The sequence below is a fragment of the Melanotaenia boesemani genome, chromosome 4 (genome assembly GCF_017639745.1).
Source record: "Melanotaenia boesemani isolate fMelBoe1 chromosome 4, fMelBoe1.pri, whole genome shotgun sequence".
In the NCBI taxonomy this organism is placed as follows: Eukaryota; Metazoa; Chordata; class Actinopteri; order Atheriniformes; family Melanotaeniidae; genus Melanotaenia; species Melanotaenia boesemani.
In genome coordinates, this window is record NC_055685.1 from 29853956 (window position 1) to 29880194 (window position 26239).

General features: G+C 38.3%; 2 protein-coding genes across 8 annotated transcripts; one reads left to right on the top strand and one right to left on the bottom strand.

Annotated features, from left to right (window-relative positions):
- The first annotated feature begins 424 nt into the window (after positions 1 to 424).
- On the top strand, positions 425 to 14932 carry rfx1b (regulatory factor X, 1b (influences HLA class II expression)). 6 transcript variants are annotated; one of them, XM_041983551.1, is made up of 18 exons: positions 425 to 561; positions 1730 to 2105; positions 5338 to 5435; positions 5552 to 5641; positions 8661 to 8734; positions 8862 to 9132; positions 9219 to 9400; positions 9488 to 9607; positions 9869 to 9993; positions 10214 to 10332; positions 10565 to 10668; positions 10808 to 10959; positions 11536 to 11633; positions 12044 to 12193; positions 12291 to 12502; positions 12623 to 12776; positions 12868 to 12913; positions 13004 to 14932. In XM_041983551.1, the coding sequence occupies exons 2-18, from the start codon at positions 1757 to 1759 to the stop codon at positions 13174 to 13176; spliced, it is 2517 nt and encodes an 838-aa protein (XP_041839485.1). In that variant the 5' UTR covers positions 425 to 561; positions 1730 to 1756; the 3' UTR covers positions 13177 to 14932. The 6 variants fall into 6 exon arrangements, with proteins under 6 accessions (XP_041839485.1, XP_041839484.1, XP_041839487.1 ...); XM_041983550.1 differs by having other exon boundaries at positions 9872 to 9993; positions 13001 to 14932; XM_041983553.1 differs by having other exon boundaries at positions 9872 to 9993.
- Positions 14933 to 16906: 1974 nt separating this feature from the next.
- Positions 16907 to 26076, bottom strand: dcaf15 (DDB1 and CUL4 associated factor 15). Of its 2 annotated transcripts, none has more exons than XM_041983785.1 (13): positions 25946 to 26076; positions 25299 to 25396; positions 24628 to 24766; positions 24379 to 24485; positions 24134 to 24279; positions 23592 to 23753; positions 22695 to 23285; positions 22499 to 22590; positions 22022 to 22144; positions 20543 to 20625; positions 20332 to 20436; positions 20102 to 20217; positions 16907 to 17621 (listed from the first exon to the last, which is right to left on the bottom strand). In XM_041983785.1, exons 1-13 carry the CDS (start codon positions 26039 to 26041, stop codon positions 17566 to 17568), a joined length of 1914 nt encoding a protein of 637 aa, XP_041839719.1. In that variant the 5' UTR covers positions 26042 to 26076; the 3' UTR covers positions 16907 to 17565. The 2 variants fall into 2 exon arrangements, with proteins under 2 accessions (XP_041839719.1, XP_041839718.1); XM_041983784.1 differs by having other exon boundaries at positions 22686 to 23285.
- Positions 26077 to 26239: the final 163 nt, after the last annotated feature.

A 26239-nucleotide genomic window follows, 5' to 3' on the forward strand; every position in this document is an offset into this window, starting at 1 on the left:
CAAACAAATTACACATTTCTCTAAAAATGGTCAAAGACTGGATTGAGTGGGAAAAAGAAAACAAAAAAACAACCAATCAAAGAAACTTTAAAGGATCTCCAGAAAGGCAGAGGGGAAATTGTTTAAGACCACTTGAAAAGTCAAGAAATTCAGGTTCCTTACTAATTATAGGAAAATAAAAAGTGATAGGAGTCGTTCAAAACGTTTACTCGATTACATAATGATGATCAAACTGATTGTGTTACTTTGCAGTAATAAAAGTAGCAGTAATAGTGGTCACTTGACGTTAGACTCTGGCGAAAGTGATAGACAAGTAACTTTAACCAATCAAAGGTCGAATATTTGACTGACGTTGCGACCGCCTCTTTGTTTCACCAATCAGTATTTAGTATACGCCAGCGCAATGACCAGAGGGTAGCAACAGTTGCCCCGGTGAAGGCGAGGCGCCATAGTCACGGTAGTCCTGGCGACAAGAACCAAGCAACGGGAGTCAACAACAACAACCGATATCTAAGAAAATAAACTTTAACGACAATTCAGGACAACATTTGGGATAAAAAGGTGAAAAAGTTAAAAATGTATCGATTCTCGTGTAGTTATCTGTTAATTTTATACGGTTGCTTGCGTGTACAATCGTGAGCGTTCTTGTGAAATCGCTCGAGCGTTTCGGTGATGAAAGTGGTTGCTAGCTTCTTTCCAAACGTAGACCGTTGTTATGGCGATGTCAGATCTTTGATAAGAGCACAAGATGGCGGGTGTGTTGTAGTGCCATACGTACTTTTTCAGCCTCATTAGTCATAATGTGGAAGTTGTTTTATACAGTTTTGATTACAACAAAACTACAATGAGGCGTGATTGGCAGCGTGGCCATATATTTATTGGTTAGTCAATGTAAAAACATAGCAACTGTCTAGCTTGGTTTAGCGTCACAATTCGACTTGAGTTGCTAGCAGGGAAGGCTACCTATCACTTTCTTGCTCTGAACTCACTTTCCAAGCAAGCTGTCCAAAATCAAAATGTATAGGGAAAGCACTTAAAAGCGCTCGGTGATTTTAAGTGTGGCCGAGTGTTTAAAATGAAGGATACGAATGTTGTATGTTTCAGAATGTCTTTTTATGACTTTGGAAAAGTTTTTGGTCTGACATTGAATTTGTACAGTCACTCCTTCGTGCTCTGTTCCGAATGATCATCGGCTTCTTTTATGTAGCGTGTTGGTATACGCAGGAGTGGCTTATTGCCCTGTAGGATGGCCTAAAGTCCTGACAGTGGCTTGAATTATTGGTTTTAATTTATCTCACGATTATGGAACATGTGTCTGTCAGCAGTTGGATATTTTCTCACTTTTAGTGATTTTTACGGTTTTATTTGTGCTGAAACATTATGCTTGAACTTTAAGTCTCAAGCTGTAAGTTTTGTTTTATTTCCAATGTGTAATGTAACACTTTTACAGTGATCCAAACCGGAAATGCTTTAGACCACTGCTTAGTTTTAAACAAAAGCCTTACTTCCTTCCCTGGTTTATGTTACATGCACTCTCTCTCTCTCTCTTTCTCTCTCTCTCTCTCTCTCTCTCTCTCTCTCTCTCTCTCTCTCTCTCTCACACACACACTCACACACACACACACACACATACTAGCTCTATGTGTCTGAATTTTTATAAGGCAGCAATGTGTGTTTTTCTATTTATTTGTAGCACTTTCATTAATGAATGCTGCTTCTTTATCTGCAGAACCAGTGCCTCTAAGCATTGGTTGCCATGGCAACATGTGGATACTCTGAGGACCTTCAGTCTCAGCAGGCCAACGCAGTAACCATGGCAACACCTACTGCCACCACACCCTCATCTGCAAAGACTACACACTTCCTGTCTGAGATCCCACCATCCTCTGGAACAATTTCGTCGACCAACCAGTCAGCCACCACCTCTAAAACAGGACAGGATGCACTTTGTTCCCAAGCTCCACCCACCCAGACCCAGAGCCAGAAGGCAGTGGTCCTGACTACTTCCACACAGCACTACGTGAGGAACGATACCCAGCACTCTGCCATCCAGAAAAGTAATGGACAGAGCAGCTCACCTCAGTACATCATAGTGACTGTAACAGGTGAGCGGATGAGGAGTTACAGGAGAATGACTGACACACAGACATGTAAAAAGGAGCGCACACCCTTTTTAATTTTTTAGTTAAATACAATCTGAGATGAATAACAACACATAGCATATTACATCGTGTCCTTTATTCTGCAAACACTAAGCCGAAATTAAGCAACAGTCTTTGAAAACTTGAATTAAGGGAATTTTTAGTTGACATTACCAGTTTCTAATGTCATGATCAAGGAATTTTGGCCCACTCTTCTTTATAATGTTGCTGCAGTTTATTTAAATTTGTGGACCTTCATTTATGTGCTGCTTTGTTAATTTTTTATCACAGCATTGCAGTCAGGTTAAGATCTGGACATAGGGTCACTGTAGCATCGTGATTCTTTTTCTGCCTTTTTGTCATTGATTTGCTGCTGTGTTTGGGATCATTGTCTTGTAGCATGATATAATTTCAATTAAGCTTAAGCTGTCAGACAGATGACCTCATATTTGAACCATGAATACTTCAACATACAGAGGAATTTATGGTCGACTGACCGCAAAATACACCGGTCCTGTAAATCAAGCCCAAATCATTAGCCCCCCACCACCGTGTTTGACAGTTGGTAAGTGGTGTTTGTGTTTATAATGTTTACTTGTTACCCCAAATGTCATACACTGTTTTATGAACACCTTCACTTCACTTCCATCTTTTTTTGTCCAAACGGCATTGTTTCAAAGGTACTGTAGATTGTTTAGATACAACGTTGCCAGCCTAAGCCATGCTTTTATGTTCTTTGTTGGGAGAAGAAGCTTTTTTCTGACAACCAAGCCAAACAAGCCATACTTGTTCAGCCTTTTTCTAATTGTACGGTCATGAGCCATGCTAAGTGAGATCTGTATTGTAAAGTCGGAAATGTAGCTCTGAATAATGACGTTATGGTTTGACTTGGTTGTGAACTTGGTGGTTTGTCCAGTCCAATCTATACAGTCAAAAAAGGGTGTACTTTCTTTTTCACGACTGCTTATTATACACAGTCTCTAGTTTGTGCTATGATGCTTGATGTTGGTTTAGATTAGGAGTAGGTAAGTTTGTTGTGTTTAAACAGGGAAACATCCAAAACTTGCAGGACTGAGGGTCTCTAGGTCTGAACCTGCCGTTTAGACTCTTTAATATAAGGGAAAATTTTTACTGTTTTTATCAGTTTTATTTTTTGAATAGCTTTATCATAAAAAAGTTCATGTTATGAAATTGTGTCGAAATTATTGATACAAAATAAATAATTTTAACGAACTTCAAGTAGTACATGAGGATTGTCTACTATTCTCTATTTAATGTAATTTAAAAATGGAAATCCTTGTTTTGAAATTTTGGTTAAGCAAAAAAACGGAAGATGTTATTTGTAGTTCAGAAAATTCTGTATGATTAATGTCATTGCTAAGATATGGATCTATTTCCCAGTGGACATAAACCTGGGATGTTTTTATTTTGCCAGCTTATGCTTCTTTGTTTCCTCTTGTTACCCCTTCAACCATTGTTGAGGATTTTCAGTCCTGTAATTGCACATTGAGGAGAAGTGAAAAAAGAAGGCTTCTGGAGGATATCAGAGTGAGGAAACAAGGTTGGGAAACAAGTGGGGAATTTTTTACTCTTTTAGACAGACATTAAAACCAATAATTTCTCTTCTGACAGTTTTGGTTTATAATCAGTATATAGCAGCAAGGGCTGTCAGATTATTTCATATCTTCTGTTACTGATCCTATTTTAAAATTTGTGGATAATTTTATAGGGTTGTGAAACAGCTTGCTTAATAAAAGTTCATTTTTATCAGTTTAATAGCCACTATTGAAAACTCCAGTGTAGGTCAATATTAATTGACTTAATTAATAACAGTGAATTGTTTGCAATGAAGTGGATAGAGCAAAGATCAGCTTAGGCTCTGAGTCCTACAGAGTTCAAGAAAACAAAAAACAAAAACATGCTGGGGGGGGGGTGCATGCATCATAACAAAAATGACGGATTTGGTTACTAAGCTACATAGAAAATAAAAATGGCTTGTGGATGGAGTTTTTTTTTTTTGCATTATCTCCGTTGCCTTTACTGCTATAATGATTTAGTGATTGTGTATTAAATAAATTTTTCTTATATTTCATCAGCATGGCTTTAAGAATACAGTTCCTAGAGTCATCTATGCGAGCTACTGTAATGTTTGCCTACAAGGTCATTTAGTGTTACCAGATTAATACCAAAAAATGAAATCTGTTCGTTATTGTTTGGAAATATTTTGATAACTAAAGAGAGATAACTGACCCTATTAGTGGTTCCTCTCTGTACAGTATGTTTAATTTGGGGCCATCTATTCATAGATCCTTTAGCCTGCTAGTATCAAGTAACACGTGCACTCTCACCTAGACTTACTGGCTCAAGGATTGCCAGCTCCTCATGAAGTAGGACTATTAAGTATGCTGAATGACTCTGCCTTTTAAAATCTGTTTTTCTTCCAACTGTAATTAGAATACAGACTACTGGAGGGAAAAGAAAAGAAAAATCTCCCCTCAAACAATTTTGTGCCTTAATCAGCAATCCCATGAAATGGAACCAGGTACACATAAGCTTTTGTGAGCATTTGCTTCCATGTTTTCATCAAGGTCAGAACATGTAGTATATTCAGTATATTGTGTATCCATCCGTCCGTCCGTCCATCCATCCAATCAATCCCTCCCTCCCTCCCTCCCTCCGGTGACAATTTTCCTCAATGTGTTGTTGACAATATGAACCAGTTCAGGTCAGCCAAGGTTCAAATAAGACAAGTGAAGAGTAGAAAAATGTTTCTTTATCCAAAAGTTTGAAAAAATGTGAGTCCTCTCCTCCATTTACGATCCATCCCCTGTTTTTGCCGCATATTCATCAGCCCACATGTATCTCTCATTTCCCTCTCTCATCTGATCTGCATGTTTACAAGATGGAGGGATTTCTTTCTCCATCTGGGGAGATTAGCTGTCCAAGGCTGTTCGACTCCGAACAAAATATAAGGACGAAAGGAGAGTTGGACAGAAACACTCTTCCCCCTCTTCCTTGCTAACAATTTTTTCCTGTAGAGCAAAAACAAAGACAGTTAGTAGCAACATGTTCTGTGGTGGCTGTTATTATGATCTGGAGGCAGTATGTCGTGAGTACTGAGCTTGTTGGGATGGAGGCTTTTTTACGTTGAGATTTGTTTGACCATCTGGTGAAACTTCTCGTGTCTCTTTCACAGAGGGTTCTGTTCACTCCTGTGACAGTCTGTCAGACTCCAGCCCGCCTGCCCCTGGTGTCCCTACTCAAGTGGTCCAACCTGTGCAGACCACCCCACAGGTAAGATGCATACATGTATATTAATGCCATGTGTATGGCTACGTTGGAGAAGGCCTTATCAGAGGGTTGAACAATGATGAGGTTTTATCTGACACTGTGGGGTTACTCACCCACAGAGGTCAGTATTACAGGCGGTGTCACAGGCAGCCAAGAGGATTCAGACAGGCCACATCAGCAACATACAGTCTGTGCATATTAACCAGGAGGTAGACAGACACATCAGAAAATATCCGTTATACGCGTCATCATCCCGTTATTATGTCATGTAATACCGCGCCACTTGCACACGTTAGTAAATGCACACTAAAATCTCAACGCTTTATTTTCTTTTCTTTTTTAGACTTCTTTGGCTAATCTGTTTAAGTGCTTTTGAGACATTTTATAGTAATAGTAAACAAGCTTGGTCATACAAAATTAACTATTTGGCATTCATAGTTTACAGTTTAGAAATTTAAGCTAATTTTAGTGTCTCTTTAATCTCAGCGTTAATCTCTGACAGACTTTAGTAGGCCCTTCACACAAAGATGAATCCATGCAGCCCCAGTCATTGCCATTCCTATGCTAAATTAATTACTGCTATAGAATTACCATGAGATCACGTTTGGAAGCCATGAAGAATTATTTTTTTTAGATTTTTTTTTACCATTTAATATGTCATAAAACACATCAGCTTAGTTGAAACTTTGCAGCTGATGGCTCATGGTCTTACCCTTTGGTAAAGATCTTTTGTTGTCATCAGTCACTGGCAGATATTTGTCATGGCTGGCTGGGTGTTTCAATGAGTTTCAGATTGGTTGCAGATGTGGTTTAGGTTCTGACTTTTTGGTTCAGACAGGGTGGGCATAATTTAGATTTAAATGTGAGATTTTATCGCTCAAAACACAAACTCATTCATAGCACAGTCCAAGATGAAGATGGGGACTTACCTGTCCATGTTTCATTATACTGCCATCAAAAAATGGCAAAAAGCATTTAAGAGGGATGTTTGCTTGTTTATTTGGCTCAGTCATTTTGAAAAAAAAAAAAAGAGAGAAAAATCCTGCTGCACATAATAATAGTGTGTGAGACCACGAAACTTTGGATAATACATTTATTTATTCAAAGACACATTTAATGTTGGGTTCCTCTAAAAAGCAGACCATGTGTCAAATCAATCCATTGATGTAAAGCATCCTTTAAGGAAGAACTGTTCAACCAAAGTAGTCTCTGAAATCAGCCTACTAAACTGTGAGACAGAATTGTCAGTTTTCACTCAAACATGCTGCCTATTGGAGCTGAAACTGACGTGTCTTTCATGTGCATTAGCATTGTATTTGTTAGTACAGATGAAGAATGAGGAATCTAAGTGAATCTGCTGCAGTCTGAGCTGGCAACAGAGGTAGTCACAAACCAAACTAGCAAGTATATGTTAAGTTGGTGCTTGTGTGATGTAGCGCACCAGCCTTACCAACGATACTATTGTCACTCAGCTGATGTTACAATGTCACCTTAATGTCTGTAAGCATACATTGATGTAGTGCCAAGTTTCCTGTTTGGCATGTCTGAGTTACTAAAGAAGAACAGCTGGATCTTAACAAGGATGCCTTTTTTTGTGATAATATGCTTATCAAAAAATATACTTTTTTGCACCATCTTAATGCTTTTGTTTTATGTAAAGCACTTTGAATTGTCTTGTACATGAAATGTGCTATACAAATAAATTTGCCTTGCCTTGCCTAATAAAATGCAGCCACTGTGTAAAGGGGGTTTTGAAAGAATCATCATTTGCGGGCCATTTGTGGAGCAGTTTCTGCAACATCGAGTGGCCACAGGATGTGTAAAAGAGGTTCCTTTGCACTACGAAAGTCTGCTCAGCAAATGTGAAAATTAGGTCATCCCTCTGTTTGTCATGCAAGATGTAAGCAGCCATTATAGTAAATAGTTACTATACCAGCATTATTATGCTAGTATAAACTGGTGGTTGTTCTGTATTTTTTTTATCTGTGTGTGTGTACTGTAGTATGTAGATTAGGGCTGGGCAATATATCGAGATTTTCAAATATATCGAGACTTTTTCAGACGCAACATAGAAGGAGGGAATATTGTTTATATCGAGATAGCTTGTTTTGAGTTAAAAGCATCTTTTCTTTTGCATTTTGCACAGCTGTATTTTTGTTATGGTCATTGAAATGTATTTCTAATTTATTTTATTTTAGGAGCATTTAATTTTAATATAAAGATACTGTAATTTCAGTCAGCTGTTTTAATGCACATGTACTGCTGATCCTTAATAAAAGTATATTTGGCACTAAAGGCTGTAAATTAGAACTTTCTTTCTGGTTACTTGACAAAAAAAATATATAGAGATATACATCGTATATCGTGATTCAGGTAAAAAATAGCGAGATATAAGATTTGGTTCATATCGCCCAGCCCTAATGTAGATGTTAGAGTTCCTGTATTGTATAAATTTTACAAGTTTTACAGCCTCAGACTGGGTCCAGAAACTTTAGATCACACAATTCTATAATTAAACTTATTGTCTTGTTTTGATTTGACTTTTAAGTGTCCCACATGTGTTGTCTGTAAGAAAATAAATTAGGTGGCTTGTTTCTTCCACAAGCAGTTCATATGTGTAATGTGTTTAAGTATAGTCAAAGATCAGCCTCTGAATAAATCAAAAACCATCTTGGATGCACAGTTTCACCTGTATTGATTATTACTTTTTGCCTTCATTTGATAACTGTGTTTGACTCTTTGCTTCTGGTCTGATGAAAATGAACAGATTTTTGTTGCATTTGGTCTAAATGGGTGAAGAGTCACCTTCCTTTTCGCATTCCTTTGCATTAATGTGACTGTATACAGTACAGAAAATAATGCATAAATATGACAAAGTCCAAGGTTGATAGATTTTCAGCTTTGAGTTACATCCAAAGTCTTGTCAACAAATAATTCAGTAACTTGGCCTTTTGCATATTCATAATTAAATAGTGCATACACACACAATGGTAGGCCAGTGAGCCTAGTGTAACAATTTTTGGGTCTGAGATATTTTCAAATGATTTGATTAAAAGAAAAAGCAGAAATGGATCATCAGTCATAAAAAAATATTTTTAAAAAGATAGATTGTCCTGTTTCCTCAGCTCTGCCCAATGAATATGTTGACAATCTTGTGCTTTTGGCTTGTTGATTGTGAACTGAAAATCAATGTTGCTGATGTACATGTTGTCTTTACTCATTGTTCAGGTGGAGCATGTATACTCTGGCCAGGTTCAGTACGTGGATGGAGCAGGAGATGCAACTTTCACCACCTCCACCATGTAAGTAGCGAGGAACACCTTCATGCACAATCCATCACACACACCTTGTGACTTACCTCGTGCATTAATGTCTTCCGGTGTGTGTTCATGTCTTCTTCTTTTTTTTTTTTTCTTTTTTTTTGTCCAGTCGATCAAGCAGCTACCCTTTCTCCGACTCGCCCCTTTACTCTCAGACCCCTCCCACGTCCTCCTCCACCTTCTATGAGGCCACACCTAGCTCTGACTCAGACATCACTGGATCTGTGACCTCACAGCCGGTTTCTGTGGCAACAGCAGGAGCCAATAGCGGGGCTGCTGCTGCAAGTGGAGGGGGCTACATTATTCAGGGAGGCTATGTGTTAGGGGGAGGCGGTGGACAAAACTACTCCAGCCCTAACTCTCGCGCCCCACCTGCTACAGTGAGTACACAAGTTCAAAGTGAAACATGGGTCACTATGACATGAAAGCCCCAAACTTTCAACTCTGTGGCGTCCATCTTACCCAGGTGCAGTGGTTGTGTGACAACTATGAGGGGGCGGAGGGGGTGAGTTTACCTCGCTGCACCCTCTACTACCACTACCTGCTGCACTGCCAGGAGCAGAAGCTAGAACCTGTTAATGCTGCATCTTTTGGCAAACTCATCCGGTCTGTCTTTATGGGGCTACGAACTCGGAGATTAGGAACCAGGTACGCACACATACACATTCCAGCTTAAATAGCAGTTATATTGCTCTTAATTGTATTATCATAACTTTTTCACTGTGTGCATTGCAGAGGAAATTCCAAGTACCACTACTATGGTCTGAGGATCAAATCCGGTTCTCCTTTGCTCAGACTGATGGATGAACAGCAGCACATGGCGATGAGACAGCAGCCTTTCTCACAGAAAAACAGGTATATTGCTCTTTTATATTTTTTTTTTCTTGATTTTAGCTGTAACATTTGAGATATTTTGATTATAGTACAGAATTACATTACTATCCATCATCATATAAAAAGCCTTTTCTTGTGGGTTTATTTATTTTTAATGGATGCATGGATTGCAATGCTTCCTCACGCTTTTTGGTACCAGTGATTCATCTACATTCAAGAGCCTGTTTTAAGCACTTCACCTTATACTGTGTACATAATATGTATTCATATGACTCCTTCCAGCAGGATAAAACCAATTCAGAAGACACCGGGGATTACCAATGGGACATCAGGTGGGTTAGGTCAGCAGCCACCAGCATCACTCTGTGACATATCAGCCCAGGTGCAACAATATCAGCAATTTCTAGGTAAGAAAACTGCACTCAGCATAATATTTGTAGTAGGCAGAAAGCTTATTATTATTTTTATACTAAACAGACCTTGTTCAGCTGTGGTAACACTTATATGTTGAGATGAACAAACGTCTCCATTAGTGGTGTTTATTTTTTCTTTTCACTAAGTAGTAATTGGTCATACTGAAAAAAATGTGTGAGTGTTTTTCTTTGCTGTGCTGTATTGTGTGTGTAGAGGCATCAAGGCCACTGCCAGGCTTTGTGGACATTGATTTGCAAGATCAGACCCTGCCTGACGGGATCCTTTTAGAACACCTCAAGGCCTTTCAGGCTCTGTACAGAGAACACTGTGAGGTAAGCAGCTGTCTAGGAAAACAGGATGCTTTCCCTGAAATTGACATTCCACTATTGTATACCTATTTCTTCTCCCTTTTCTACTTTGAAGTTGCTTGTTTTTGTTGAAATAAGATTTTTTGTCTTACTTTAAAAAAAACCTCCTTATCCCATTTCTAAGAAAAAAAGAAATTATCAAAGAATCATGCCACCCTAGATTAACACAGCTCTGTAATGTCACGTGTTATAACAGGCTATTCTGGATGTGATGATCAATCTTCAGTTTACTCTTGTGGAGACATTGTGGAAGTCTTTCTGGAGGTTTAGCCAAAGCAACGACACAGAATCACTCAACCTGTAAGCATTACAAACAAACATAAACAGCACAATGAAAAATAAACAAAAATAACACAAGCTTACCCAGTATGTACTTACTTCAGTACGCAAGGATAAATTCCCTTTCTTCTCTATTGCAACTATCACATATCTCCACCAGACACAACGAGTCTGAGAAACGTCTGCCCAAATCCTGCCTGGTGGTGCTGTGCAAGTTCGAACCCGTGCTCCATTGGACGAAAGAGTGCGACAACCTGCTCTACCAGACTCTGGTGGAGATCCTCATCCCTGATGTGCTGAGACCCATCCCTAGTAAGTTCATAAAGCCTGCAATACAGGTTACATACACGCTTACATTTTCCTGATTGTCTGAAGTTCTTTATTTTAGCTGTATGATAAGATGTTGAATATTTTCTCTAATAGGTGCATGTTGAAGGGAAAGTGTGCAATGATATGTTTAACCATATCATATGAAACCATATCAAGTAATTGTAAAAAAAATAGTTAAAGGTGAAGCACAGACAATTACATGAGAAACAATAAAAGCAACCAAACATATTTAGCCTTAATATTTCATCAAATTCTTAAAGGTCAGAAATTGTTCAATGAGAAAGATTGGGTTTGGACCCAAGGTGAGTCCAAAATGAGTACTTGTTTAAAATAAGTGCTGCAAAGCCAAACTAATTCAAAGGGTTCAAATTTATTGAGAAAGATTGAAGAAATTAAATGAATGAAATTCTAAAATATGCATATTTTTACATGTCATTTCTTGTTATTCTATCATGTATTTTCATATAATTTAACAGAATTAACCTGAAAAGTTAAGGAATGTTTCTAGAATAATATAATATATTTCTTTATTCCATCTCTCTCATTCTTTTCTCTCAGGTGCCTTAACTCAGGCCATCCGTAACTTTGCCAAGAGTCTGGAAAACTGGTTGACTGGAGCCATGATGAACATCCCAGAAGAGATGGTTCGCATAAAGGTACCAGGGTTTTCATAGACTACATATCTAGTGAGAGCTGTGAATGTTTTTAATATAGACGATCTTGCTTTATATGAATGTAGATCTGTTAAGCTAATGTCTAGAACCAGTTCAGTTGGTTGTTTCTAAAAACTGGTTCAAACTACACCAATTGAAAAGGAGAAATTTTAAAACGTTCACCAAGAAGATAAAGCTAATAATATGCATCCATTTCCACAAATAAATATGACCTATCTGACTCTGTGTTCTCAGACTTCTTGTACATTTATACATTTTTAGAGCTTTCTCTTCAGATCAGAAAATCCAAGGTGCATCTAAATGCTGAGTGTGAATCATCCTCATTATTCCCTCTTCTGACAAGCAGCAACTTGTTAAGTCCACTATCATTTTTCACTCGCTCTTTCTTTCAGGTGGTGTGCGTAGGCTCCTTCTCCCAGACGCTGCGTCGCTACACCAGCCTGAACCATCTGGCCCAGGCTGCCCGTGCGGTCCTCCAGAACTCTGCTCAGATCAACCAGATGCTCTCCGACCTCAACCGGGTTGATTTCACTAATGTACAGGTCAGCTAGTACTACCGTCTCTACTGAATCCCTCCATCTGTTACTATGGACGTTTTTAGTGAAATGTGGCAGAACACTGACCCTCTGTCCCTCTCAGGAGCAGGCATCATGGGTGTGTCAGTGTGAAGATCGCGTGGTCCAAAGACTGGAGCAAGACTTTAAAGCTACTCTGCAGCAGCAGAACTCACTGGAACAGTGGGCTACCTGGCTGGATGGTGTAGTTTCTCAGGTCTTGAAGCCCTATGAGAGCAACGCTGTCGCCCTGCCAAAGGCTGCCAAAGTCTTTCTGCTCAACTGGTCTTTCTATAGGTAAGGAGAGAAAAAAAAGTGATCTATAAAGATGCAGGACAAATATATATATATATATATATATATATATATATATTTCCTGAAGCCACAGTTTCTAAATCTTCTCTGCCTTCTCACCAGCTCCATGGTAATTCGGGACCTGACTCTGCGCAGCGCTGCTAGTTTTGGTTCTTTTCACCTGATCCGCTTGCTGTATGACGAGTACATGTACTACCTGATTGAGCACAGGGTGGCTAAGGCTAAAGGAGAGACACCCATTGCAGTCATGGGAGAAGTATGTGCCTAAGCAAGCAGTTGCTCTCACTGTGCAACTTCCATTTGCCTATTTAGATTTAATATTTGTTTTATTGCTTATTGTGTTGCAGTTTGCCAGCACTGTCAAGAGCAGAAACTCTTCTGACTTAGATAAAGGTAAAAAAAAGGGGAAAAAAAGGCTTTGCAAATATAGTTGCTCCATTGTCATTTTTTATTCCTTATGTTTCTGCTTTTCATTATCAGAAGAAGAGGAAGACGAGGAAGAGGAGAGTGAAGAAGAAAGCGGAGACATTGTGCTCCAGTCTAGCTCTCTGAGCAGAGTCGACGATGAGAAGGGGGTGCTGGAACCGCCTGCTAAGCAACCCAGAATGAGTTTAAATCTGCCTACTCTGACAGAGACCCACGGCACAACACCTTAGCTGATTATCTGCTTCACCGACACAACGGCTTAACACACACGTTCGCTTTAATTTTAACATCATGTCATCCCATCCTGGAGTCATCCTGTCGCTCTGTGCGCTTTTTGTCAGCAATGTTTGTGCAATGTGTGAGAAAGTGGGAGAACTTTCTTCTAATTTTGTACTTTGTACTTTTGTGCTGCCATTCTTTATCCCTTTGCCTTCACTTGATGTCGTTCCCTTGTTCCCTGTGCCTTTCCCTGTCTGTACAGTGGCCAGTTCTATCCAGCCTGAGCTTTATAAACACAGTATATTCTTGATTTCCCTCCTGTCCCGCCTTAACCACTGACCTGATAGCTGTGGAGAGAGGAGATGCCAGTTTTTTTTTTCATTGTCCTCTTATAGTCAAAAACATAATTTGCATTGCCTTTAATGCAGTGACTATGCAGGGGAGTGGGACTTAAATGAATGCCACTATCTGGAATATACGAATAAGAGTACCATCTGGAATAATAATGCACCATGAATTTAGTTGGCATTTGGATGTCGATTGACAGTGATTATTAAATGCCATATTTTACTTTTGATGTAATTTCTCTCTAATTTGGCCAACTAAATGATACTCTGTGCCTTTTGAAAGATTTTTAGCCTGAAAGAAGTGTGTGTTCTATATAAATGCTTATATATATATATATATATATATATATATATATATATATATATCTGTCTGTATCAGTGGATTAATAAATGAAGGTCCTGTGATGTAATCATGGTGTTGTCATGAATTTAGAGTTGCTATAAAGAAAAAAAAGTGGCAGCACTTTTACTCTCTAGTGATTCTGCTCAGTTTGTCATTTTCATCTCTTCCATCATACATCCCCCCTTTTTTTTCAAACTCATGATCTCTTTTGCAAACACACTAGATGCCCTTCCACATAATTATTTTCCTACATGCTGTGCAACTGAAGTGTGCCACAGGACAAGGCCAAAGTTTATCTCACCAAATCAGGAGCATTTACTTTGCTGTATCCATGGCAACCTTTGTATCAGCTCCATGTATTAGCTACAACTGTCTGAAAGTTTTTGTAGGGTTTAAGTAGTTTTATTTTTAGAGATGTGTGGATAACCTATAAGATGTATCTTTTGTGAACACAGTCATATATACCAACTATTGTATGTTGTTTAACCATTAATGCCTTAATGTCAACCATTCAGAATACAAAGATATATTTTTCCTGAGATGATGGACTAAGCAACAAGGTGTGGACCACCCTCCAAAGAACATGTGCTCAACCAGCATCTTGTGTGGTATGGGCAAAGCCGGTTTTATTGTGTTGGACTTTGGGACTGAGATAGGAAAAAAGAAAAATATGATAGTACTTGTGGGATGTCTCTCAGGACTACCTGGTCACCAAACTCCCTCCAAAGAGTGTTAGATAGCAAAAGGGCATCACACATGAGGTTGTGAGGTCAGCTAGCAGTACCTGACTCAAAAAAGAAAATCAGCTTAATGGAAAATGCAATTTTGTGTTCTGACCTTAAAATCTTTTCTTAATTTCATCCTCTTTATGTTATGCTGAAGACCTTTGTACTTAAATCTGTGATCAGCATTCAAAGCTTTATTTTTACTGTCAACTAAAGATGTGGTTGCTCCCAAATCCTGTGTCAGTTTTCTAAAAAGGATCCCTGCAGAAATGTTCTCATCTTAACCATCTCACGTATAAAAAGCTTTACGCAAGAAATACAATGTTTTCATTTGTCCTCAAACTTTTTAACATAAGGTCCAATTAGTTCACCTTCAATTTGACAATTTTTTATATAAAATTAAATCTATAAGTTTAAGGTTATAAATTTATCCAGGAATTCACAACAAATAAAGCTAGCGTTTGACGTTTTTTTTCTGGGAGCTTGAGGGTCCTGCGCAGTATCTTAGCACTCAATAATCCTTCAAGGTGCTGTTGGTGGAAAAGGATGTTCTGGGATGTGTTTGCTGGACTACCAGGGAGCTTGCATAATGCTATTCCTCTGAAACTATCCACACTGTGGGAATTAGCGAGTTGTGGAAACCTCTCCCCAGCTCACACCAAGACCGTTGGTGCAGTGACTTCTGGGTATTACATCCTCTGAAACTCACCTTGTACCTTTTCTGCAACTGCAAGGGGAGAGCAGTGCAAGTAAAAATATTACGATGCTTTCTTAAAATGGATTTAATATCTCTTAATTCTGAATATCTCTTAATAACTTCATAACTTACAATTACTACTCATACTATAATTACTCATTCATTATACCTTAGTTTCTAGATTTTTGGCTTTGTTTTTTATGACTTACTGTATTATACTACATTGGGCTGTGTATTAGAGCTTAGGGGTGTTGAATTTAATCGTTTCTATAATGCATTGATCTGCATCGATTCAGCAACAAAACAATTGATTATAATAACGTGATGTATAGATTCTGCTACTGCTTGTGTATGGCGTGATCTAGCCTTCTGCAACAGCTCAGCAGAATCCGTTTTGAAACCTTTATTTACATCCGTATCTCACTGGAAATATATTAACTGTCTCAATGAAATCACATAACATTGCACACGAAAATGTATAAAAGCCTATAAGATGGCATAAGGACGTCTATTTACTTAAAAAAAATTGTCTGTGTTCAGTTACAAATTGACTAGAATACTTCCAGGCAAATGTTTTCTGTCCATAAAGGAGAACATGAAAAACATAACTTCCATGTTCTGTCTAAACTGACTACAAAAAGACTGAAGGGACAAAACGCACCGTCTTACTGCAAGAAATCTCGCCACTGGAGGGCTGCATCTTTGATAACAGAACGTCACAGTATAGTGATGTTTTTTATTTTTCCAGTAATGGAAAATAAAGTTCAATAATGAAGTTGAAAATTATATAATTGTTTACATGTTTATGAACTTTGTCAGTATAAAGACAGACTGAAATAATTCTAAACAGGGACTGTTTAATAAATAATTATCTGACTGCTTGTATTTATTGATGAAGAAAGCAGCAATGTACGGTGAAGAAAACTGAGAATGCTACAGATAGGGATGCATCGTTCAATTGTATACTGTACCATAACCTGGACGGGCTGTTAAAGTCAACAAGATGGTTTACTTTACAGGTAGGCTCATTTTGTAATTTTGTCATTGTAATGGCATGAAATGGTAAATGGCCACCTGGAGGCCTGTGAGGATGAGGGAACTTAAGCTTTCATATGTCAAACACCCCATGTCTGCATTAACTGCATTAAGAATTACTGACATCTAGTGTTAAAGATGGGCATATAAATGACTGCAAGTACTTCAAAATTAGGTATGTGTAGTCTTTTTCTTTTAGAGTATTACTTATCCCAAATGGTGCTCTAGCACTATCAAAGTACTGCAGTTTAACAGTAAAATAGTGGCACAAATATAGTAGCTGCCGTCAGTAAATGGCTCATTCAATGAGAAGAATTGATTTTAGTAGTGATAACATACCAATAGAAGCAGTTTTTAATATTACACTGAACTTTGATTTTGTTCCACACACCTTTTTATCGGTCAAACCCTGTAAAAAAAACATAGTAAATCAAATATATCAGCATGTTACCAGAGTTCGTGTGGCATGTCCACAACTGAATATCAATGACCATTTAGTGCCCTTAACAAATCTGACATGTACTTTCACAAATCTTGTGACAAATTTACTCAGATTTTAAATTCTTCCTCGTCCAGATATGAAGACAAAAGAAATACAAGTGTTTGAATATTTTAATTAAACTAAATATTCCCAGAAGAATTGTCTTGCTTCAATTCCAGTAAACATACAACATAAAGACCAACCTCTGACCAGATGACTTCACCAATCCTCTACTTTCCCTACAGGTTAAAAACAAAACCAAAAAGGTAACAATAACACACAAAATAAGAAAGTTCAAGTGAAGAAGTACCAAGTTCACCCACTCATTTTAAATACTGCAGCCCTATGATTGCACACAGCTGGACTAAACTGGTTCAGACCAAAGTCATATTCAAAAGCAGCCTCATGTGTAAAATTTTCCACACATTAAACACACACACACTCATTCATACAGAGAAATGTATACTATATAAACATCACACAGAGACAGATGATGCAAACAATCAGTTACAGATGCGTACGCCTTCATGTACAAAATGTAAAAACTAAATCTTTGTTCAGTTCAGCTCATACTTTTGGTGGTTTCAATATTACAGTACAAAAATAGGCAAAGAAAGGAGAAAAAAACAACCTTGAAAACATCTTTACAGCATTCAATCTGGAGCATTTCATTTCAGTTTAAATTTGACACTAGTTAAACTACATTACAAAAGCTCATTTTCTGAACATAAGCAGTTTTGCTCTGTTTAAAGACGATGCCACACTTATGTCTTCATAACACAATCCAGGTACATCGATCACTATCTGCCAGCACTTGTAGAGATGAACCTAAAAAGGGAACGAGGAGAAAGATTTAGCATGTACACATTTATAAAAACACTCAATTCAGAAAGATGTAGCTGTAGAGCTTCCAAAAGTCTTAATGCCACTAACAAGCTTGAGGCATGTCTGTTCATACAGAATCATATAAAGCAGAAAACAAAAAAAGTCAGTTAATAATAATAATAATGTCCTTGTTCTGTAATGTTAAATTTAAATGTTACTCATTTAAAGTAAACCTGTCAGAAGGGTCAAAGCAGTGATGTAATGAAGTACAGTGGCAATAATTACACCAGCTCAGTTATGTACTACAGCAATGCTCTATGATCTGTACAGTAAAATTAAAGCTGAGGCCAACAGCTGATCAGCTTAGCTTTGCTGAGGTATCAAAATCCTCCTCGCGGCACATCCCAAGCATACTAATGAACGAATTACACCGTACAGCACGTACACTGAGCCAACATGGCAGCTCATTTCTGAACCGAAAGAACAGAAATACATAAAATGTCCAGACATGGGTATGATAACGTTCTGATTTAACTTTGGGGCGGCAGTGGCTCAGATGGTAAAGCGGGTCCTCTAATAATAGGGAAGTTTGGCGGTTCTGTCATCTGTTGTTGTGTCCTTGGGTAAGACACTTCACCCTCTTTGCTCCAGTGAATGTTTGGTGCTGGTCGGAGAGGCTGTAGGCATGGATTGGCTGCCACGTCTGCCCCAGGGCAACTGTGGCTACACATGTACCTTACCATCACCAAGTATGAATGAGGGGTAAATGAATAATGTAAAGTCCTATATGAAATCTAATCCTGAGAACTAAATTATGCCCATGTCTCTGTCTAATTTTCTAGTTTTCATAGTAGTTTCATGCTAGCTTATGTCAACAATACAGAAAGAGTCAAAGTAGAGAAACTTTCACTTAACAGACGACTGAGACATCACCTGTTCCCCACCTACGAAAGCATTCTTTTGGCTATCCCAACGAGATTGACAACACATGTTCACACATAAGGCCCATTTATGCTTGACGCAGAAGACGGATCCACAGATGGACAGACACTTTTGTCAGTCTCCTGCGTTGTATAAGTTCATTTTCAGGGGCTTTGCCGATCCTTTGCTCGACACAGCAAAGGGAGTAATACCGCTGGAAACTACAGGGTCAGCGTTGAGCAGTATAAGTCAATTTATGGTCGATTACAAAAAACAATTGACTAAAAATTCTAGCAATCGACGCCTCATTTAACAAGAAAAAAATAAAATAAAAACATTCCGTTTAATGCATCACTTCCAATCTGCTGACAAATGAGAAGCAGACTTGTTTGCTGAACCAGCAGAGCAAGTGTGGGATCATGTCAAACTCAGACCAAATGAAAAGATACGGTGCATTCACTGTAAGACCAAGCTAGCTTTCTACGATAAAACAACCTCCATGTCGGAGCATCTCGGCAGAAAGGACCAGGCACTTCAGTAGCGGACTTTGGTTAAGGAACGTGATAAAGAGTTGAAATGAAGTTAAAAAGAGAAGAGGAAGTTATATTAATCAAGGATCATTACAGGTAAACAAGCCAGTGTTTTTTTCCCCCTTTTATTTCGTTCCCTTCGTGGTCTGTTGTGGGTTAAAGCTAAATTTTACGATGCTATGTAAAGTTAGAAAGCCTTTGTCATTTTACATGTCGACAACAGAATTTAATCCTTAATACCGGATGCTGTTGCCAGCAACAGGAAAAAAAACATGTTCTTTGAAATACCATAACTCTTCTACCATAATTCCACTGGATTCTGAAAGCTGAGGAGCGCAGCTTTGCATTGATAATAGGGCACATTACGGTAGTGGCACTATTGCCACCGCAGCTGCATCCGATTTTAAAGGGTTTTCTGTATCTTATAAAATGAATACAAATGTAGGCCGACTTCACTGCTGATTGTTTAGTGAATGAAACAGTCGACAAGGACTAGCATGACTGCTGATATGGAAATGAATGTGGGAGAGGAAAAAAATCAGACCGTTAAAGGTTAATCTGACTGTGTCTAACACTGCAGCTAGAAGTCAATATATTGCTACCTTCCAGCAAATTTTAATGTAAAAAAAAAAAAAAGTAATAAAATTTTATATATATATATATATATATATATATATATATATATATATATATATATATATATATATATATATATATATAGATAGATATACATATATATATATATATAGATATATATATATATCTATAGATAGATAGATAGATAGATAGATAGATAGATAGATAGATAGATAGATAGATAGATAGATAGATAGATAGATAGATAGATAGATAGATAGATAGATAGATAGAGTGGCTGACAATACGTTTTTAAATAAGTTTTACATTTCTACTCTTTTGTGTCAAATGAAAAAGGGTTTTAGATTAACTTTTTACTCAGTGATGAAATTAACCGATTTTAGATGGTTTGTTATGTGCCAGAGCAGGCTTATTTGTCTGTTACTATAATCTTACCTTTGTGCAGAGCTTCATTGGTCATCCGATTAATATAGCGGGAGCTACACTCGGGAACCAGCCACTTCATCACAGTGTTTACACAGGACTTCCTGTAAGAACTCCACACACTCCCACTGACACATAAAAGAAAAACAAACTGAATTTCCATTGAATTGCACCCCACTTAAAATAAATCAGGATGTGGTTTGTGTCTCTGTATGTGTGTGACGGTTGGAGTAACTGATTACCTGGTCTGACCCTTGACTTCTGTTAGGTCACCCACACCCACAGTACAACAAACGCCTGTGTTAAGGTCCCAACTAACCTGCAGGTTGGAATGGTATGTGTTTGGCCTAAAAACACAAATTATGAGAATAAAAACTAAACAAGAAGAGGTACAGTCTAAAATCCAAAATGCGAGAGAAACAGGACTGAAGGAGACTTTGGGTTAACAAGTACCTGCAGTGTTCCTCATCAGAGTTTGAGAACGCCAGTAACAGCAGACCAATGTTGATCATTACAATGTTAGTCTCTGGACACACCTGGTGAAATAACATACAAATTATTAACAAACTTATCTGCTAAATGAACTTTCCTCCGTGGTTCATGGTTTTGAAAAGAATATGAATCAACAAACAAATACAAAGATGACAATATGTATATTTTAGACTACTATAGCAAAAATAATTGGAATGGGGACCTGTGTCTTTTCTTGAAGTACACCTCTACAGTGAAAAACTAACGGACAGTTAACTGTAATTTCTAAATAGAAAAAAACAAACCCAGTCTCAAAGTCTCTCCTACTTGTAAAGGAATTGTGGAGGTAGTGGTTTTCTGATTAACCATGATTTTTACACACAGGAAGTCACTTCTGCAGAGACTTTGAGCTACAGCAACTTCACAAGAAGCAGTTGAACACACACCCAGGTCAGTGTGCCCAGGAGGTAATCAGGGTGTTCAGCTGTGAATCATGAGGTGGGTGCTCTTCAACCAATCACTTTCGAATCCCATATATTTTCCCTGCAAGTCAGGGAAACCACTAAGTCTGCACAGAATTTAACATGCCAAAGGGCAAACCACAAACAACACCCACTTCACAACAGCGTGATATGTCTAGCTACCGGATCAAGCCAGCCCCTCTTACAGAACTGCATCAATGCGAGATTTTGCTCAGTCTTTTTTCTTTGGCAACACCCACAAATACAGTTTAATTTAAAATTGATATGATCAAAGCGACATTTTTAAAGTTGCCTATACACTAAAACAATTTAAACATTTTTTTCATATAAGGTCATTATGATGATCAATACATGTTTTAGCTGTGTATTTTGGCTTCTATGATGCACTAAAATAAAGCAGGTCTCACACAAACTCTCTCTCCCTTGTGGATGATCTAATTGTCTCATGGGAACCAAAATTAGGTTTAAAAAGAAAAAAAAAAAAAAGACTTTTTGTGCATGTAACACTTGTACCACTCAGCCAAAGAGCAAACAAGACTAACTGCTGTCAACCACAGCAATTTAAAACTTTTTCCTAAAGAGGAAAAGAATTTTAAAAAGCAGCAAGCTGGGTCTACTTCTGCAGCATTCCTATTGAACATTAGTGCACACCCAAGAGTTGTGCTTCTTTAAATGCTGACCAGAACTAAGAGAAATAAATATCCACAACTACAAAACCATGGGACTGAATGATGATCAAACATTTTCTCACTACACCCAGAACCAAATTTAAAAGGTATTACTATTTTCTCTCCTTTCTTTAATCAGTGTAAAAGTGCTTAAGCTCTGCTTCAAATCTCTAGATTTAATAAGATAACTTTCAGACCAATCTACTCTACAAAGACAAATTTACTATATTAGTAACAATGAGACCCTACTTGGTGATCATGAAGTTTCCACAAATGAAGACGTTTAAAAAGTACTCCGGGTTTGCATTCACCTCTAGTATCACAACATCGTAGTCACTGAAGGAGCAGAACTGTGGAGCCCAAGCAGCATCATTCCTGATCACCTCATTGATGAGATACTCGAAATCCAAAGTTAACTGTTCGACACACACACTCTGCAAGAGAGAATGAGAGAACAAAAAGTTATGCAAAATGCAAACATGATAGTTTTTACTCATACAAAAAAGTGCTTGAGTTAAAACATATTTGACTGATTACTGTTTGCCACTAGGTATGCAGTACATTAAAGAAAACTCGAGACTGAACATTAAAGACCTTACTACGACATTTCACCCGATACGAGTTGCTTTTATTGTACTACTTCTTTTAGTATTTCTTTTATATTTTGTTTTTTATTTCTGTTTTATTTCTATCTGATTTTATGCCTTTTAATTTTGATTTGAAGTTCAGCACTTTGTTCAGCAGCTGCTGTTGTAAAGTGCTTTATAAATAAAGTTGGCTTGGCTTACCTGTCCATTATGTGGTTCAGTCACCAGCTGGAGGTTCTGTCCTTTCAGATCTGTAACTGTGAAAGGCAGCTGGACTTTATCATCTTCATAACCTAAAAAACATGAAAGTGGAAAAGTCAGACTTAATTTCAGACATGATCTGATAAAAACCATTTTTAGGTTAAATCGCTCTTTCACCGTTTCTCACCTCCTGCACCTCCTGAATTCTGCTCTGCTGATCCTGGCTGTTGTAGGCGGTAATGCAGGCGTGAGTAGTTTACATATCCAGGCTCACTGGGGCCAACATCCTCGCATGAGGACAGGGTAGAAGCTGATGGAGATGATGATGAAGAAGAGGCAGGGGACATCACTTGTTCAGTGCCCTGAGGAAGACTTTGGTTGACATATGATGTTGATGCTGGAAACGACCTAGTTCGTTCATCCTCTGTCCTACAGTCTTTACAGTCTTCAGTCTCTCTGGAAGTCTCTACATTAATCCCTTTATCTCTTGGTATATGCACTGCCTCTTTTTCACTAATATCTGCTGTTCTCCTCTCCCCCTCTTTCACTCCGCCTCCTTGGGCTCGTCTGAAGATATCAGCAGCAAACTCCCGAGCTCGAATGGCTGCCTGTGAGTGACTAGGAGATGACGGAACTGGAGTGGGTCTGCAAACAGCCTGTCGGTTTTCGGGAGACCCCTGAGGTAGTGAGGAAGAACCCAAGGAGGTTGACGAAAAGGACAGTGAAGCTTGAGTTGAGAGGACTGCTCTTTTCGTGTAAAGAATCTGTGATGACTGACCAGACTTCCCTGCAAGTGACACATTCAAAGAAACCAAACTGTAAAATATGTTGATGGCAACCAAGAAGAATAATTATGATGGGACTATCTGATAGATTTTGATTAACGAAAAGACAAAAATAACTGAATTGAGGAGATCAAAATGGCAGAGTGCATAAACAACTTCATGAGAACAGAAACAAGAAGTATTAATGCAATCACAAATCTTTCATTCCTGGACAATGATTCTGGCTAGATATTTATCTTTAATATTCTCATTACAGGCAGACAATATATGAGAAATGTGCTAATTCTCTATTTTTCTTTGGGTGTTACCTGGGCAGAGTGAGATTCCGCAAGCAACCAGAGAGTAGCTGGTGTTTAACAGGATGACCTGGTCCTTTTTCAGCTGGAAAGCTGGCTGAAAAGTGGGAAATGGATATACCACCTGGTACCTGCTGTTTAGAACAAATCCATGTTCAAGACACTCACCACTTCCTGGGGACAAAAAGAGAAAAAGAGGTGAATTTGGATGAGAAAACTAAATGGAAGCAATGAGAGCAGTTACAAAGTGGATGGTAAACGGACTGTACTTATATAGAGCGCTTTTACACTACATGTCACATTCACCCATTCACGCACACACTTATACAGGACTTCTGTTGTTATATGTTGTTATTTACTAAGTGATTCTACTATCACACACAGTCATGCCCTGATAGACACATCGGGAAGCAATGTGGGGCTCAGTGTCTTGCTCAAGGACACTTCGGCATGTCGTCAGGGGAAGCCTGGAATCGATCCACCAACTTTCCGGTTGGCAAATGACTGCTCTTCCTCCCTCCGGAGCTACAGCCTGGATCTGTGTGTATGCTTACCTGTACGTATAGTCGTGGCTGAGGGAACTGGACAGCAGGTAGAGCAAGGTTTTGGAGGAGGCATGGAAGCTATGGTGATGTAAATGTCTCTGTTGTTCTCATCACTCATCATTAAGTTCATCAGCACAGAGCTTGAACTGCGTGTACTGGGGAAAATACCAAAACAAAAACACACTAATGGCATCTACATACATACTGTAGTGGCATTATTCTGGGTACAATTATGTAGCTACATTTTTCCTTACTTAAAGCCAAAGATGACAATTTTGGAGTGATCATTTGGCCACTCACATACAGTAAGGTACAAATCACTGTAGATTTCCTCTCCTGCAAATAGTCGCACATGATGGACCTAAAGACAAAGGTGACAAGACAGGAAATCGTGAAATAAGTTTCCAATTTTTTTTCTGTTCTAAATTAATTTAAGTCCAATTTAAATAGATGCAATTATATTAGATTTTGCATTGAAGTGAAGTAAATTTTCTTTTATTTACCTGTTTGAGCCTACTGTGCAAGTTAAACTCCCACCAATAGAGGTGATAAGTATAAAAAGAGAAATCATCATCTTCTCCACAGTCACTAGTGTAAGACAGAACGTAGCGGCCACATTTGGTGAAGCCAAGAAAGATATGCCTGGAACCAAAAAGCAATGCCATAATTACATAACTCAGCTAAAACAATAATTTAAATAATAACTCATAATTGTAAAACTCACAATTAGGTAGCAGAGAAGATACACATATCTCAATTTAGGCCTTTAAACATAGGTTTATGACATGGAAAGCCAAAAAAAAATAAATAAATAAATAAATAAAAAATCATGTCCACAAAACAACACTGTAACCAGAGATTTTTAAAAAAATATCTTCACCCTGAACAAAATCTTCAAGAAAACACAACCCCAGTGTCATGAACTGACTGTGTTTCTACCATGAATCATTTTTAGTTTGATACAGTGAAATGACAGATTGCAGTTACACATTTGGGGGAAGGCATTAAGACTGTAATGATTTATGTAATTGGCAGGACAGAAACTTCAACTCTACCTGCAGTCTCATATGTTGATCAAACATCTATAGTCTTGATTCACAAAACATAGAGCACACTCTACTTGAACTACAACTAACGTGCAGACAAGGTGCTTGACAACTACAAAAACACAGACCCTGCTCTCAGGAACTCCTCGCTGACAATGTTCTTTAATGGGACACACACTCGCGGCGGTAGCTTCCTGAACAAGCGCTGGGAAAACTGTCCTGACAGCTGAAAAAAGGACATGAGAAATACAAGAGAAATGAGACGGGTACGGATAAATAACAACAGATTTGTTTGTACGTTAGCAACCGATGTTCATTTTCAATGGCTTTGAGAAACCCCGACGAGTGCCCATCACGATCCAAAAAAATCAATACAATGTTCAGAGGACATCTGCACACAAAAATATGGGTTTGTGAATACCCCCAAACTGCTGCAGTTAATATGTAATTTCAAAGTTTGACGGGTATATTACCTTTGTTTGAAACTGACAAATTGTCATCGCACTTTAGTGAAAACAATCTATTAGCCAAACAAAAAAGCAGCAACCGAGAAACATTGCCGTTTTTTTTTTTCTGCTTTAAGCTTTGGCTAATTTGCCACCTGCCAGTCGTTACTGAGTTAAATAGTGGTTAATGTGCTAGCTGTCGGGCTAGTTAGCAGCTACCTACTAGCTAGCCTTAGAAGCTCGTCAAAACAAGGAGGCCTCCACCTAAACAATACCAGTTTCTGGACTATTTCTTTGTAAAAACTTAGGTTTCATGGATTCATACCCACCTTTCCGCGCACGAGAAGCTTTACGACATTGTCTTTGTGTTTTCTGTGGGTTTTCTGTTTGCCATCGTCCTTTTCAGATTTCGAGCTGGCCGCCATTTCTCTATTAACTGTTGTTCCCTGTTGGAGTCGAGTCCGTTGCGATTGGGTGACAGTCTGCGCGAGGCCGCTCTCATTGGCTGAGAGAAACATCGATCAAAAGCAAAACAGGACAAACACCCTACGGCAAGCTATTCATAAATAAGTATACTTAATTACTGACTATTTAAATTTTTCTCTAAACTGCGACAATCTTCC